This window comes from Mauremys mutica, chromosome 11 (genome assembly GCF_020497125.1).
Source record: "Mauremys mutica isolate MM-2020 ecotype Southern chromosome 11, ASM2049712v1, whole genome shotgun sequence".
Classification (NCBI taxonomy): domain Eukaryota; kingdom Metazoa; phylum Chordata; order Testudines; family Geoemydidae; genus Mauremys; species Mauremys mutica.
The window spans coordinates 54,124,206-54,141,180 of record NC_059082.1 but is presented as its reverse complement, the minus strand read 5'-3'; the positions used below and the strand labels follow the sequence as shown (position 1 = coordinate 54,141,180).

Below are 16,975 nucleotides of genomic sequence, written 5' to 3'. Positions count from 1 at the left end.
TGCCCCACGCACATGTCCCAGCAGCTGGAGCAAGGCCCAGTCCCAGGTGGCAGGGCCTGGGGGGAGGCAGGGCCTGGGGAGGAAAGCCGGGGCCCCTTTGGGGGGGTGCTGGGCTGTGGGGATCCAGCCTTGGGCTCGACTTCCCCTCTCTGACCTTGGCTGAATCTTGTGCCTCATTCCCTGTCCCAGGGGCTAGTTCTGTCCCGGAGGCCCCCTCGGGGAAGCTGAATCTGAGGTCCCTGCAGGGGACAGTGGGAAGCAATGGGCCTAGTGAGGTTGGCTGTCTCTGGGACCCCCAATTCTGTGTAGTGCTGGGTGTGTATGGGGGAGGTGGTGGGGAACCTCATGCTGCTTGACAGGGACTCAGGGGGTGTACCCTCCCAGCACCCCCGCTGTGTCTGGGGGAATCTGTGCCCCCCAGCCCTGTGCTCCCCATGCCCTCTCTGTGCTGCTTCCCCTCCCACCTGCTGGGAAAGGGTCTTGTATGGAACCCCCCAGGACAGAGCAACCCCCCCAGCCCAGCCACTGCCCCCCTCGGCCCAGACCCAGGGGTCACACAGTGGATGATCCCACGTGGAGGCGGGACCAGGCAGGATGGTAGGGGCTAGACTCAGGGACACTGATTCCAGACAATATGGGGACCCACACAGCTCTTCCTGCAGCTCTGTTGATGCCTCTCAGTCCTGACCTGCAGCCCCTTGGCGATGAGACGTTGACCATGCCTGGGCAGGGCAAAGCCAGAGGACACTCGAGTCAGTCGTCCATCTTGGGCATGGGGCACAGACTCAGCAACCCATCTAGTAGCTGGCTCCTGCAGGGAGCTGGTGCTCATCTGTATCAGCAGTTTTATCTGGCACAGCAAATGACTGCAGGTTGTGGGCCTGAAATGATCTCAGGCTGTTCTCAGGCTGTCCGTGGGTGAGGTGCCCAGCTCGCTTTCGTGGAGCCAGGTGTGGGACGGGAGTGCCTGGTGCTCGCTTTCGAGCACTGCGGCATGAACTGAATGCTGGGTTTAGGCACCTGATGCCGATGCTCATCAGAGCTCAGAAAAGGTGCTGGTTGGCACAGACAGCAGGACGTTGGCTGTGGGAATCCAAGGAGCATGTAACAACTCACCTGCCTGGAAAATAGAGATGCTGGAGCTTTGGGGCCATCCCCAGTCACTGCCAGTGATGAGAGCTGGGGGATCTATGCTGTGACAGGTAGGAGGGCCGCTGAGGTATGGGGCCGGGGGGAGCTGCAGTAGGTGCAGAGCTTGGTGGCAGTAGCAAATATTCAAACAAGAACTCTGAAGGCTGGAGTGGCGAAGGGTGAATAGGCTTGGTTGGTCCGAAGGGACGGGCAAGAGCCATTCCGAAGAGATGGGTGATGGTCTTTGTTGCCCTCAGCCAATCGAAAGGGAGTCGGGTTCAGATCCCCGAATCCGGAGTGGCGGAGATGGGTGCAGCGAGGCGTCCAGTGCGGTAACGCAACCGATCCCGGAGAAGCCAGTAGGAGCCCTGGGGAGAGTTCTCTTTTCTTTGTGAAGGGCAGGACGCCCTGGAATGGGTTCGCCCCGAGAGAGGGGCCCAAGCCTTGGAAAGCGTCGCGGTTCCAGCAGCATCCGGGGAGCTCTCGCTGGGCCTTGAAAATCCAGAGCAGATGGTGTAAACCTCGTGTTAGCTGTACCCATATCCGCAGCAGGTCTCCAATGGAACAGCCTCTGGCATGTGTAGGAAGGGAAGTCAGCAAGCCAGATCGGGATAAGGATTGGCTCTAAGCTGGGCTGGGTCAGTCGGCTTTGGGTGTGTAGTGGGGCTGGACGAGATGCCCTCCTGGATATGAGCCAGGCCCCTCCTGAGGATTGCCCAAACTTCAGCGGGCATTGCTCACCTCTGGCCCTCTGGGGGGTAGCTTCTGCCCTGGCTGGCACCAAGTAGCTGATTTACTACCAGTGGGAACAGGGAAGTCCAACAATTTAATTCACACAGAGGCCTGTGGGGGGTGCTGGTGCAACGTGAATCCTGCTCAAAATGTCAAAGTGAAGCAGTTCCATAAAGCACAGGCACAGACATCAGGCGGGCAGAACTAAGACTGGTGCAGTCTGACTCTGAGGGCTTGGCTACACTGGAGAGTTGCAGCGCTGGTGGTGGGTTTACAGCGCTGCAACTTACACACCGTCCACACTTGCAAGGCACATACAGCGCTGCATCTCCCTGACTGCAGCGCTGGCTGTACTCCTGCTCTGCCTCAGGTATAATTATTGCAGCGCTGGTGATGCAGCGCTGCTCTGCCAGTGTGGCCACCAAAAGCGCTGTAATTGGCCTCCAGCAGAATTTTCCCATAATGCTTTTAACTAAAGAACACTTTGTTTTGTTATGATGCCTCTCTTTGTTTTGTTGTGAACTCAGGCCGGAGCTGCTTATCTAAAAAACAAACACAGCTCCTGTTTGCTGTGAATGAGGCAGGCAGGGGGATGAAAGTCTACAGCTAGTGTTTGCTTTAGGAGAGAAACAGCACGGCGGGGGGAGGGGGGGGGAAGGGAGTCTGTCGGAGCAGCTGCTTATCTGGTCTGCAGGCTGTTTGCTTTTAAGAGTGAATGAGATGTCGGGGAAATGGTCAGAATTTGCAAGGCAGGGAGCTGACACAGTGTCGGCTCCAAAAATCCTCTCTCTCTCTCCCCCATGCTCCCTGTCACACTCCACCCCACCCCCCTCTTTTGAAAAGCACATTGCAGCCACTTAAACGCTGGGATAGCTGCCCATAATGCACCACTCCCAACACCGCTGCAAATGCTGCAAATGTGGCCACACTGCAGCGCTGGTAGCTGTCAGTGTGGCCACACACCAGCGCTTTCCCTACACAGCTGTATGAAGACAGCTTTAACTCCCAGCGCTGCACATCTGCAAGTGTAGCCAAGCCCTGAGGTCCCTGGCCTGGAAGCAGCCCAGGTCTTTTAGAGTGAATCGATGTGGCTCAGTGGGCCCTGCTTGAGTGGCCCGTTCCTCAGAGCAGTCCCCAGACATGGCCCCATGCAGACGCAAGAGGCACTTGCCAAGCTGGGCTCCTCACACCTATCCTGGGCTGGGACGCTTCTGTTCTGTTAAGAGCTCTTTGATGTCACTTGTATTCAAGGTTGTTTTTTTAACCTCACTTTTCCTTAGCTGTCTTTCTTGCTGTGCGAGTTGGGACCCCTCGTCACGGGCACTGGTTCTCGGAGCCAGGCCAGGAGGGCAGTCGCCCCATTCCAGGTGCCCAGGCAAGGTGAATGGGGCTGAAGGAATAATCAAACTAGGCACTGGGAGAGAGGAAGATGGGGTTGGAGAACCCAGGCCATTGTTCCTTCCAGGGCCTGAGGCCAGGTGCCTTGGTGCAAGGGCAGCCTGGCGCCCCATGAGCCCAGGCAGGAGTTGGGGGGATTAGACCCATCGGGGAAGGGTCAAGGGCAGGGGCAGATGACCAGGTGGGTGATCCAAAAAGCAGGCTCCAGCCAAGTCAAGGAGAGCAGCTGCGAGGCAGAGCTCAGCCAGGGCACAGCCGCACAAGGAGGGCTGAGACCCTGCACCGATCAGGCCAGCTGGCAGGCTGGGGAAGCGTGCACGTGAACCACCCAGTGCTCAGGAGGCATGTGGCGCCCCAGACGTGGGTGCGGGGGGGGGCATAGGACTCTTCTGGGAGCCAGCTGATGTTTAACAAACCAGAGGGGTGCTCGCGTAGCTTCTGTGGGCTGAGCCCCAGGAGCTCCCTGCGGGCTACGCTCCCACCACCTCTATTGCAGGGAATCCCTGGAAGACCCCAACCTCACTCCTGCCTGGAGTTTTGTGCACCCTCCGGTCCCAGCTCCCCCGACTCCAGGGTCCCCCAGGCCAGTGGCTCAGTGTGCACCATTCCCCCCATTGCCAGGGGCTCTGTTCTCCCCTCTCCCCCAAGGCCCCCCACTCCATGCCAGACCCCATGTGCTTTGCGCCTACACAGAGCATCTGCCTGAACTGCACAGTTGTGATGCCCAGCATCCTCCCGGTGCTCCTCACCTGGCAGAGTGTCGCTGTGCCGGGGGTTGTTGTCTGTGTATACTGTAAAGTGAGCAGCTGCCAGGTACCTCTGAAACCTCGGACAAGGGCCAGCAGTTCTAGTGGGAAGTTGCTGTAGTGGCCATTTGCCATATTTGAGCTGCTCAGTCCCAAGCTGGCATATGCTACCCCCCACCTGCCTGTCCTGGGGGAGCCCCGCACCCACCCCACGTGGCAGCATTTGATGGGAAGGGCGTAATCTGGGTAGGCTGGTATTGGTGCCACCAGCAGGGCAGATTTCAAGCACTGGAAAGGCTTCTGGCAGCCTTCAGACCAGCCAATGTGACTTCTTGGCACCCATGAGAACATGCAGGTGGATCTGGGGCAGTCAATGGTTCTGTGATGCGGGGAGTGAGTGTGTGTCCTGACACGTCATGTGGGGAGCTGCACATAGGCCACACAGAAGTGTAGTTCCCTGTCCTCACAGGACAGTGGGGACTGCCCTGGCTGTAGCTTTCTCCGATCACAGGCAGAAGGCACGCAGGGACCTTGCTGTGGGATGGGGGAAGAGAGGGGCGCTTTCTCTTATACATGCAACTACACTCCCCACCCCCCCAAAAAAAGTCCCAATTTTTCACACTAGCTGGTCACCCTATCCTGACCCTTGACAACTTCTCAGGTAGGTCTTAATAACCCCAGCACCTGTCTAGGCCATGCGGGAGAGGGGAGTTCGTCCTCTGATACCGGTCCCTCATACCAGACACTTCAGCCTTCAAAGTGATAACTCTAAGACAGGGGTGGGCAAACTTTTTGGCCCGAGGGCCACATCTGGGTATGGAAATTGTATGGCAGGCCATGAATGCTCATGAAATTGGGGGTTGGGGTGTGGGAGGGGGTGAGAGCTCTGGCTGGGGGTGCGGGCTCTCGGATGGGGCTGGAGATGAGGAGTTTGGGGGTGCAGGAGAGTGCCCCGGCCTGGGACCGAGGGGTTTGGAGGGTAGGAGAGGGATCAGGGCTGGGGCAGGGAGTTGGGGACTGGGAGGGGGGCCAGGGGGCAGGCTCTGGGCAGCACTTACCTCAAGCAGCTCCTGGAAGCAGCAGCATGCCCCTCCTCCGGCTCCTATGCAGAGGTGCAGCCAGGCAGCTCTGTGCATTGCCCCGTCCACAGGCTCCGCCCCTGCAGCTCCCATTGGCCATAGTTCCCTGCCAATGGGAGCTGTGGGGGCCACACTTGGGGCAGGGGGCAGCATGTAGAGCCCCCTGGCTGCCCCTATGCATAGTAACCAGAGGGGGGACACGCCGTTGCTTCCAGGAGCTGTGCAGAGCCACAGCACACACAGAGCAAGGCAAACCCCTGACCCTGCTCCCCGGCTGGAGTGGGGCAAGCCCCGGACCAAACTCCAGGAGGGAGCTTGAGGGCTGGATCAAAACATCTAAAGGGCCAGATGCAACCCCCAGACCATAGTTTGCCCACCCCTGCTCTAAGGTGTATTGTGTGTTGCTGAGTAGGTGGTGGTTACTTGTGTTGTGCTGCTGGAGAATGGAGTAGATCTGGGTGGGTGATGAAGGGTGGTGGTGGTGGGGGCTGCTATAAGAGCTACCTGTGTTTGTGGTCAGTGTGTGTGCTGGGTATATTGTTGTGTTCCTTTGTGTCTAAGTGGGTTGTGCTGGGAGGTTTGTGTTGATTTGTGCGGGTAGCAGTTGAGACAAGAATCCATCATCTGTGCAGTCTTTCATACAACCAATGGAATTGTTGCATGCAAATGAGTGGTAGTGTAAGGGTGGTGATTGGTTGAGTTCCCTCCGCTATTACTCTTGACATGGCATAGATGCAAGCCTGGCTGTCACAAGGGTGGAATTCCTGGTCAAAACGGCTGAGAACTTAAAAACTGTGACAGTACCAGATCATTAAGCCCAGTGACAACTGACCCTAGTGATATTCTGAACCCAAAAAGCTCCTGATTGTAGCTGTCTCCATCATTTCACACTGACTCAATATTCTAGGCTTCAGTGTGACACACAGCTCAGTAATGCTGGGAATTCAAACTGGAACAGGTACAGAGACAGGCTACTAGGATGATCCGAGGAATGGAAAACCTGTCTTATGAAAGGAGACTCAAAGAGCTTGGCTTGTTTAGCCTAACCAAAAGAAGGTTGAGGGGGGATATGATTGCTCTTTATAAATATATCAGAGGGATAAATATCAGGGAGAGGAATTATTTAAGCTCAGTACCAATGTGGGAAGTTTAGACTTGAAATTAGACGAAGGTTTCTAACCATCAGAGGAGTGAAGTTCTGGAACAACCTTCCAAGGGGAGCAGCGGAGGCAAAACTAAGCTTGTCGTCAAGACTAAGCTTGATAAGTTTATGGAGGGGATGGTATGATGGCATTGCCTAATTTTGGCAATTAATTGATCTTTGACTGTTAGTGGTAAATATGCCCAATGGCCTGTGATGGGACACTAGATAGGGTAGGATCTGAGTTAGTACAGAGAATTCTTTCCTGGGTGTCTGGCTGGTGAGTCTTGCCCACATGCTCAGGGTTTAGCTGATCGCCATATTTGGGGTTGGGAAGGAATTTTCCTCCAGGGAAGATTGGCAGAGGCCCTGGGTTTTTTTCACCTTCTTCTGCAGCGTGGGGCATGGGTCACTTGCTGGAGGATTCTCTGCACCATGAAGTCTTTAAACCACACGTTGAGGACTGCAATCGCTCAGACATAGGTCAGGGGTTTGTTACAGGAGTGGGTGGGGGAGATTCTATTGCCTGCATTGTGCAGGTCAGATTAGAAGATCATAATGGTCCCTTCTGACCTTAAAGTCTATGAGTGTATGAGCTTCCCTTATCAATCTTCTACACTTGCACCTACACACACACGCACTTTATATATATCTATATTTATCTATATATAATTTCACTTCCCCACTGAAAAAGGATGGGCTTTTAACCAAAGTTGTCCTCTTTCTCAGTGTTAGAATAATAGTTTTTGGCCATCTAAAGTCATGGGGGCAGGGCATCAGTGAGGGTCCCACAGATTAAGACAGGGATTGACCTGGAGCCAGTGGTGGGCAGTATGTTTTGAAGGGAGGAATGGGGGAGGGAGGGCAAGGATGTGGGAGTTGGGAGGCACAGTTGAAGACCCCCAATACCTTCCTGCACAACTCTGACCCGTTTTCCACCCCATACTCTCCTATCCTGCTCTGAGCTCCTCTTTCTCCCTAGACACAGCATCATTGGGGGAAAAGGGGTAAGCCTGGTGCCCTGTCCCCATGCCTGAGGGAGCATGGGGAAGTGGGGAGTTCTAGTTTCCCTTCCCCTATTGGGGAGCAGCAGAGGGAAGTGGAAACCCTTGGGTTCACCCCCCACCTGGTGGAGCAGCCACAGGGAGGGAGTGTAGAGGATGTTGCGGGTATTTGTAGGGGAGGGAACAGATTGTTCTCTGGGGCTCAAAACCACTGCCAGAACAGAATCAGAAAAGGGAAAGTTGGGGGAGCAAAGGCCCCTTTGAAGACCATCCCTTTTTCACCAAGGGATCAAATTCAGTTTTTCAGCAGAGCTCTAGTCACTGAACTGGGGTTTCTAAAGACAGGGTTTGGCTGGTCCCCTACATCATCTCCAACCCACCAGATTCTCACCTGCTGCTCTGACCAAGCCCCCACTGCTCTGACCACTGAGCTATGCACCACTCAGCTGCCAGCTCCACTTTCTCCTGGCCCCTCTATGCCCCCCTGGCAGGCCCATGCCACGCCTTGAGGGGAGGTGGTGGGGCTGTGAGGAGCGCATGAACCCGCCAGAGGCAGGCAGGGGCTGCAGAGTGTAGATGCAAAGTCTCTGCTCCAGCTCTGGGCCCTGTGAGGCACAGGGGGCTCTGCACATCCATCTGTGGCTGCAGCACAGGGAGTTCTGGGAGCTGTGAAGTGGCCCATTCATCTCAATGAGGTGTTCTCAGCTGACTGAGAACACCCATGCAGCTGAATGCAGCCTGAAAGAAGAGGTGTCAACTGCTGCATTCACCTTAGTTGGTATTCTCAGCTCTCCCTCCTGTGGACCTGTGCCAGGCACTGAGCATGCCCATTCTCAGCTCCCAACTATGATCTCAGAGCTGCACACTGTGCTACACACCAGACATACCCATTCTTAGCTTCCCACTTCCGTCAGGGGCTCCTGGACACCAGGCAGAGAGCAATAGCTTTGGAAACATCTTGAGCCTGGCCCCTGGTCCCATTGCTCAGTGTCTCAGGGCAGGCCGGGGCTGTATATTTTTGGGGGTGGGGGGTGGTCAGGGCCTGAGTTTTGTCTCCTTCCTCTGCAACCCAGTTATAAGAATCCAAAAATGATAAAAGCAGCTCACGCTGAACTTTCTATCTCTGGAACCCCTCATCCCACCCCCAAATGCACCCCAGGCTCCAGCAATGAACAAGGATGGCTAAGCTGTCCCCCGGCTCCAGCTTCCCTGGCTCCCAGTGAACAGCAACTGGGGTCTCTGACAGCTGGGGGCAGGGAGGCCAGGCTGAGCTCCTGCTCCAACATGGGAGTGGGAGGGAAGGGACCAAGGGGCCCCCCACCCCCACAGGGACCTGCCCCTCACAGCTGTCTGTAATCAGGGTGTTTTCTGCACTGTGACCTGTAGTTAACCCTTTGACTCCGGAAGTCACAGTTATCACCACTGTTACTGGCTAGGAGCAAGCTTAGGGGACACATGGCAGCAGCAGGGAGTGCCAGGAGAAGCCTGATGCCTGAGAGTGAGTGGGCACCGTGAGAGCTCAGGGGAACACCAGGGCACCCACTCCCAGTGCACAGCTGGGGGGGGGGGGAAGGTGCCACCAGCTCAGCAGCAGAGAGTCCAGGCACCAGATGGAAAGAGCCCATCCTGCTTGTGTGGCAGGGACATCTCCCCACCACCAGTAGACGAGCTGGCCTGAGGGTGGGGAGGGCCATGGCCTGAAGAAGCAGTTGTGAGCGGCAGGGCCCCAGCAGCCCCCTGGGCATGTGGAGCCTCCCTGCCCACAGACAGATCCCATGCCTGGGGCCCTGCAGAGAGCTGCTTGGGGAGACAGGTGCTGCGCTCAGAGTGCGGGGCTGGCAGGATGGAGACCCCTCCAGCCCCAGCCTCCACCAGACCTCTCCCGGGCCCGCTGTGCACGTCCTGGGGTCTGAGAGCCATGGGGTAGGAGGCCTGGCCTCTGCAGAGGAGTCAGTGTCCATCCGGTGTCCTGCAGGGGGTCACCCTGTGACAGGGCAAACCCAGGGCTGAGTCTGGGCTGCTGTAGGGGCAGAGCACCGGAGACTGATATGTGCTTCCCAGAGGCATGAGAAGGGCCCAGTGCTGGCTGCCCTTGGAGAAGGGGAGTGATTGCCCTGCCCTGTGACTAGGCTGGAGTTTGCAGGAGTTTCAGCTGGGGCCAGCATCCAACGGGTGGTTTGTGAAGCTGGAACAAACCCAGAGCTCTTCTCAGGCGCCTGCTCTGGAATGCTCTGCTCCCCCTGCATGGAGCAGAGGATGCACACGGCGACTCCAATAACAGAGAAACAGAGGCTATTGCTCCATGGATTTATTACTCTAAACAGAGGAACAAAGGGAGGAGCCCCCAGAAATCCCTGCCGGGGGAGACAGGCGGCTCTGCGCCCCGGCGCAGAGACAGGGAGGTGGCCCATCTCGCTGGGGAGCAGCAGAGAACGAAAGGCGTGACAGCGAACGGAAACAGACGGCAGCGCCCAGCAGCCATGCACACAAACCTGCCCACGGGAACGCGTCCTTGTGGGCACAGCTCCCAGCAGGGACAGGAGACTCCTGCAGGGTCCGGGCCAGCCCCAGGGGTGGGGTGGGGGACTCCCCACAGCACAGAAAGCAGGAACAAGGCACACGGCAAGGTCACCGCACTGAGCGACATCGATCAAGGCGGGCAAAGGGGGCACCAACAAGGCCATGGGTGCTGGCTATGTACAGTGGGGAAAGGTAGGTGCCCAAACACCCCCTGCTCCAGGTCCCGGTGTGAAGCTGTGTGCAGAGCTCCCTCAGCCCCGTAGGCTGCCAGCACCCCCACACCCCGCTAGCAACTCTGCCCAGTGACCATGCAGCAGCAGGTCAGGACGAGGGGCAGAGAGTCACGCCCCTGAAGCTAGCGGTGATGGGAGCTGCCCTGCTGCCAAAGGGAGTCACCGCAGTCAGCAGCGAGGGCTGGGGGGTGCTTTTCATGGCATCTCCCTGTGCCACGGCCACGCCTGCTCTCTGGGGCAGGGGCCGCAACAGGAGTATTGGGAAGACTGCCCCCTCCGCTGCTACCATGCACACCCCATCTCCTCAGCAACAGACACACACGAGCCCAGGATTGCAGTGGGGGCCCAGGGCTGAGCTCCTGCCTCATAAAGGCCCTACCTGGGTGGGGGGAGCTGGCTGCAACTCAAAGGGGCCCTTGTTGGGGGGTGGTTCTCTGCCATGGAGGCCTTTCCCAGGCCCCAGCATGGCAGGAATCCCATAGCAGGGGGCAGGACCCCTCTCGCCCTCCCTGGGCCTCGTTGCTGGCAATGCCGCATGCTGAGCATGGAGAGATGCTGGGCCGCACCCCACCCAGACCCGAGCGCTTGACTCATCGGCCCTGCCCCAGCCAGCGTGAGACAAGCTGCCGGGTTGCTCCTCCCCCAGCTGTAACAGGGCCTAGCACTGCCAATGCGCTGCTCCCCATTCTCTGCAGGCCAGGCTCCCTGCCCCTGCCCGGGCTCAGACACACCACAGTGGTGCAGGGACTATGGGGAGATGCCAGGGGCTGGGACTGGGGCCAGGGAAGGGTCTCTCCAGAGCTGGGAGGAGCAGGTGCCCGGGCCTCACCGCAGCAGGGAAAGTGGGCAGAGTAGTAAAGGATGAGGAACGGGCTAGTCTCCCTAAGGGCTCCCCTGAACAGTGTCACTCAGCAAGGCTCTGCTGGCCCTGGCCTTGCAGGGAGCCAAGTGGGTGCTGCTGGTGGCTGCCTGGCAGGGCAAAGTCCCCACCTTCCGGCAGGATGCTTGTGCTTGTGTCTAAGGAGCTCCAAAAGCCGCCCTGGAGCCCGCCGGCACTGACAGCGCAGGCAGCTGGCTGTGAGCTAGGTAAGAGCCTGCCTGCAGCCATGCATGGCACCCTAGGGCCCAGGAACCAGGGCCTGGCAGGGAGGAGCCACAAAGGGGCTGGAGGGGGCAGGGTAGCAGGGGCAGCTGAATCCAAGAGCCCTGGTGCAGGATCAGGAAGGGGAGCGGCGACCCATGTGCCCCACACTGGAGATTTGGCTGGATCTTCCCTGGGAAGGACTGACCCGGAGCAGGCTCCCCCCGCTGTGAGTGCAGCCGGGGCCCTTGTCCCTTTGCAGGGGAAGGCATGAGCCCGGCCACCCTGTTCCTCCCACACAAGGCTGCAGGGGAGTGAGCGCCAGCTGCAAAGCAATCATGGGATCACCAGCTGGCCAGGAGGCAATGCCACTCCCAGGGAAGCGACGCCTGGAGAAGAGGGGGTGCCACATGGAGAAAACAGCTGGAGACCCCCTTGGGCTGGGTGCCCCCAGGAGAAAACAGAGCAGAGCCTGGCCGGCCTGCAAAGGGCGACTGGCCCAAGGCGTATTTACAGGGGAGGGGCAGCTCCAGCCCCCAGCTGCGAGCAGTCATCGTGTGTACAAAATATACATGGGAGTGTCCTTCATTTGCACCCCCCCACCAGCCCCCTCCTCTGGGGGGCGGAGGGGTTAGAACGGGAAGTACTTTAAACTTTAAAAAACCAACCTGTGCAAAAGTTGTGCCCGTTGGTGAGGAGAGGGGCCAGTCCCAAGAGGAAAGTGGGAGCCAGGGCCCCAGGGAGCCTGGCTCAAACCCGCTGCAGGAGGCAGCGCCTGCCTTCCCCTTGCCCCATTTACAGACTCATTTAACACACCCGAGCCATGATCAGAGTGTCAGTTGGGGGCCCTGCTGGACGCGGGCGGCTCCTGGCTCCCTCGGGGAAAGGAGAGCTTGTGCGTGTGGCTTGGGACGCAGCTGAGACCCCCGTAGGCCTGGGCGGAAGGAAAGGCTGTGCGTGTCCTCCGGGCAGAGCCGGGGCTGGTTGAAGAGGAGGGGCTGAGTGGGACTGTTGGTGCCATGGCTTGGAAGGGTCTCGGAGTCGGACAACCCTGAACAAGAGGAAAGAGAGAGAGAGAGAGATGTCACAACCCCTGCTGCCCTCTCATCAGCCTAGGGGTGGAGCAGGCGGGCGCAGGATGGGCTGAGCCACAGCTTGGGGGGAAATCAGCCAGCATGTGTGCACCGGAGGAGCCCAGTGGGCCCGGGACCTTTCTGGGTGGGCCAGAGGGACTCATGCTGCAAACAGGATGCTCCCCACACTCCAGCATATGCCAGGTATGCCCCGCTCTCCTTTGCTGGGGAAGGGGACTGCCCTGCACTGGCTCCCAGGACAGAGGGGCTGGGTGGGGACCTACAAGGATTTCCTGTCCAGTTTCTCGGCTTTGCTGATGAGTGCATGAGCCCCATGCCCTCTGCCACAGTTCAGCAGGACATGGGCCCAGCAGGCACCGGGGCCCAGATAGGAACCCCCACGGGTTTCAGGCTCTTGGCCCCCCAGTCTTTGGGGAACCCTGCACATGGTAAGTGGAAGCAGATCAGATCAGATCTCCTTGTGTGTGGGAGAGAGGGGGTCTCTGGGCCAGTTCCGCACCCTGGTCACTCATGCTAACGGCTGAGTTACTCACACGCTTATGGGCTCACATACAGCCAAAGGGCCTCCTGCAGGAGCATTCAGTGAGGGACTGGGGGAGGGTGCTCAGCATAGCAGGGACCGGGCTCCTCTGTTCCTGTCACAGCAGCAGTGGCTGAAGGCACCATGTGCCTTGAGTCGCAAGGAGTGGGCTGAACTCACCTCGCTCTCTTGGGGAGAGGGACACTGGGTGCTCTGCCCAGCAGCCTCCCCTCGGAGCCTGGCAGGGTGCTTGGCCTAGCTAGCGCTGGGCAGAGGGGACTCAGGAATGCTGCCAGTTGCTGCCAGGGGCTGGGATCAGAGCTGCCAGGTCAGTTTGCAGACAGTATACAAAGGAGGCACAAGCTGAGCAGTCTGGAGAGAGAAGCCCTGGGAGCAGCTGAACTCCAGGATTTCAGGCCAGTTGGCTCATCACATACTTGTCTCCCACGCCCTGCTCTGAGGCCTGTTACTGCCACCCTGTGGTGAGGGGAAACCATTGCAACAATGCACCATCCTGGGCTGAGCTGGAAGGGCAGGGAGGGGAGAAGGGGCCAGCCTGGTAGTGACACATTCAGTTAGTCTGCCCCCACCCTGAAAGGCTCCTGCCGCCCCATGCAATTCCCTGCACGTAAGAGAGAATGAGATGACGTACCAGCTTACTCCTCTATCCCAATAGAGCAGGAATCAGGACCCAGTGCTGCCCAGGGCAGGAGCAGGGAGGTAGACAGAAGGAAGGAGACATTAGAGAGATGCTCAGAACAGACCGCGACTCTACGGGAGAGAACAGGCTGCAACGACTACAGCTGATGGAGCTGCGCTGGGAGCAGCTCAGCCACGAAGCCCCCCGAAGCGCAATCCCCGACCCACGGCACAGTGAGTGGGGCCCGGTCTGCCCAGAGATAGGCCCCTCCCCCACACAGGATGACCCCAGCGCGCCGCGTGTGGATCGTGGTGACAGCATGCATGCCCAGGGGCTCCAGCGTGGCAGCCCCTGCCTCTCCCTCCTGGGTCAGCAGTATGGAGACAAGGAGCAATAAAGATCCCAGTGTGCCCGGCATCTGCTGCCAGGTAGGCTCTTCCTCTCGGTGGGAGCTCACAGCTGGAGTGCCAGGGCCAGTGATCAGATGTGGCAGCTCACGTATTCATGAATCTTTGGTTGGGGGGTGGGGAGAGAATCTCACCAACTCACATGGGGCAGCCACTATCACACTTGGAATTGTGTTGCCCTCTAGTGGCTGCAGCCCAAAGAGCAGAAAGGAGGAAAGGGGTGAGGTGGGGTGGGGTGGGTGGCTGGAAGCAGCAAGACAAAAGGGTGGGGGAGGAGGGGACGGCAAAGGGAGAGAGAGGGGAAGCAGAGATATAGGGCAAGTTACCTCTCTGGAAGCCCCGCTCGCCCATGCCCCTGGGGGCAGCAGTTAGCACCACATGATCATGGCAAGTGGGTGCTTTAGGGGAGAGTTTCGCTCTCTGCTGGAGACGAGCTGCCTGATGCGCTGATCCAGGCAAGTAAGCTGCAAGCAGGGTGGCTCAGCCCGCAGCAAGTACACACAGCACAGACCCCTTGCCAAGCCACGGCAGTGCAGCCCCCCACCAATCAGCGCTGTGCCAGCACAAGGAGACCTCCCCCCGCCCCCAGGCTGGGCTGTTACCTGGCAGGTACACATCGACTGCGGGGTCACTCTCTGACTGCGTAAGGCTCCTGTGCTCGCTGCAGATGTTCTCCGGCAGGATGTCTTCCATGGAGGGCAGGCGGCTACCTGGAGTCAGCAGAGAATGTGGACAGCTTAGTCCCGATGCACCGAGCGGGAGAGAGACAGTGGGCCCTGTGCTGCCTTCCCTCCAGAGGAGAGGCCAGTGCCAACAAGGCCCCCCCGTCCCCCTCCGCATGGGGAGAATAGGTTCCTTCCTCACTGCCCCTTGCCGCGCCCTGCAAACGCTGCCAGGTGACACGGCCAGCGACTGAAAAAGGCACCTCTCTTGTCTGCAGCCGAGACGCTTGAAGACACATCAGGCCTAGGGAGCCCAGCGAAGTCGCGCAGTGCCTCCTGCCATTTGTCCTGCCAGCCCTGCCCTGGGCACTGATCACAGCACCAGAGGGCAAATCTTAGCAGCACTGAGCCAGCCCCACGCATGCAGGACACAGCCTGGGTCTTGCGCACCGAGCAGCGCTGGAGCGAGGAGATGGCCACCTGGCATTGGGCAGGATGGAGAACCCACCCCCGGTGCTCTCCTCTCTCCCCATGTGGAGGCCACCTCCCACAGCGGATCAACAGGCAGGTGTTACTTAGGGTTTGTCTAGGGAATGAGATCTAGGCTTTTAAGTTGCAGTGAAATTTCCCATCAAGTGTTTGGGAATGGTGGGTGCTGCCTGGCACAATGGCCAACTGAGAGCCTCTGCCTCCCTCCTGGCCCTCGGGCACAGGCTGGGGAACATGGCGACAGCAGCAAAGGGGAGGGAAATGCACACAGCCAGCCTGGTGCTGCACTACTGATCTGCCCCATCAGCCCACTCTGGAAGAGCTGAGCTCCAGGGAGAGCCAGCTGGGAAGGAACGCACGAGAAATTTCAGTCACTGTCGCTTTCCTCGTTCCTAACCAGGGCCGGCTCCAAGGGTTTGGCCACCCCAAGCAGCCAAAAAAAAGAAAAAAAGAAAAAAAGCCGCGATCGCGATCTGCGGCAATTCAGCGGGAGGTCCTTCGCTGCGAGCGGGAGTGAGGGACCCTCCGCCGAATTGCCACCGAATACGTGAAAGTGCTGCCCCAAGCACCTGCTTGATAAGCTGGTGCCTGGAGCCGGCCCTGTTCCCAACTTCCCCTTCAGCTTCGGCGACTGTTCAAATGCAGTTTTTAAATACTCCCTTGGGAAGATCTGAGACACGAGAAACGCTGGAGAGTGTCGCAGTGCACAGAGCTCTGCAGATCTTGATAGTTCTTCACTCAAAGATCCCTGTTGCACAAAGTGCATGTTTCAATGAAGAACCACACCTTGGCCCCAGCAGGCACCGGTCAGGAGTTGTGTCTGTGCACAAGCACTAGGGGGCGCTCAGTCTCCAAGGAAATCCCTTGGACAAAGTTCAGGCTTGTCTAGAGAGTTAGTGCCTGCCTGTGTGCTAACTGGCCGTGCGGACCCTGCTACCACACACACAGCTCCCTAGCGCTCAGTGCACACCGGGGAATGTTTACGTCTTGCCTTTGAGCTGGGAGGTGAGATTCTCAGCTCAGGTTAGCGTGCTAAACACAACGGTGTAGCTCGGGCTGCTCAGACCAGCCACCTGTGTATGTTCCTGGGATCCAGGCAAGTACATATTCCAGCCACGACCCTGCTACCCCAGCTCCACTATTTTTAGCGTGCTAGAGTGAGTGCGGGTATAGCTGCACAGGCTGGCAATCACACCTCCCAGATCAAACATGCACATACCCTGAGTGCATGGTTGCAGGATCCATGTGACCAGTTAATTCGCAGCAGGCTAGTGCACTGCAGATTTACCCCCCAGCTTGCTGCCAAGACAGGCCCTCAGACTGGGGAATTTCAGCTGATTAGCCATTGTCAGACTCATGTTTCCAAGGGGAACTGTAAACCCCAAAGCCGGTCCCTGGCAGAGGGATTCCCACATTCAGCAGAGATCAGTGACCCGGGCATGTGATCTCAGGCCGAGACCACGTCCAGCCCCAAAGAGCACCTTCCGGGGGATTAGAAGGAGCCCTGCCATAAGCCGAGAGCAGGGCCAAGAGGCTAGCAGGGGGTCACTTCCAGCCCCAAACTCCACCCTCTAGACTGACTTATCTCATAGGTATGGGCAGGACGTACCTTGCTGCAGGGACGAGATCTCCTCGATTTCTTCAGCCACCATGCTCTGGAAAAGGAGAGAATAGAACAATCTCTGCAGGCTGGAACCCCTCCCCTCGGACCCAGTATACTCTACCGACGTGCTCAGCAGGCTGTGCCCAGGATGGGGGGCAGCCTGTTTGATGCCCCGATACAGGGTGCCCAGCATTATCACCACACTAGTGCCGTTTTTGCCTGGGGAATGAGGGTGACCACCTGTCCGGGCACAGCACCCCCTGCTGAACCCTCCTGGAGGTTCCCGGGTGTCAGATGCTGATTGTGGGTGCACCAGGCAGGCCCAGGCTGGGGGGTTCAGAGCTAGGAAGCTGCAGAGCCAACTGCAGTGATTGGAGCCAGAATTAACCTAGCTCTCTCACTAAGGATGCCACCCAGGAACCCTTTTGCCCCGGCAGGAGCCTCCCATGTTAACAAAGCCCTTCAGGCGCCAGCCCCAAGGGGTTAGAAATGCCC

At 58.4% G+C, this 16,975-nt stretch overlaps 1 protein-coding gene across 4 annotated transcripts in view; it reads right to left on the bottom strand.

The window, feature by feature from the left end:
* Nucleotides 1–9,524: 9,524 nt before the first annotated feature.
* The window catches only part of MGRN1 (mahogunin ring finger 1), a 117,918-nt gene continuing 110,467 nt past the window's right edge, over nt 9,525–16,975 (bottom strand). Inside the window, exons 14-17 of one of the 4 annotated variants that reach the window (XM_044981202.1) lie at nt 16,487–16,532; nt 14,329–14,436; nt 13,332–13,450; nt 11,979–12,116 (exon numbers count right to left, since the gene is read on the bottom strand). In XM_044981202.1, coding sequence (XP_044837137.1) covers nt 13,344–13,450; nt 14,329–14,436; nt 16,487–16,532 — 261 coding nt within the window. In that variant the 3' untranslated portion in view covers nt 11,979–12,116; nt 13,332–13,343. Of the gene's footprint in view, nt 12,117–13,331; nt 13,451–14,328; nt 14,437–16,486; nt 16,533–16,975 lie in introns of all 4 variants that reach the window. The other 3 variants (XM_044981205.1, XM_044981204.1, XM_044981201.1) reach the window with 3 other exon arrangements.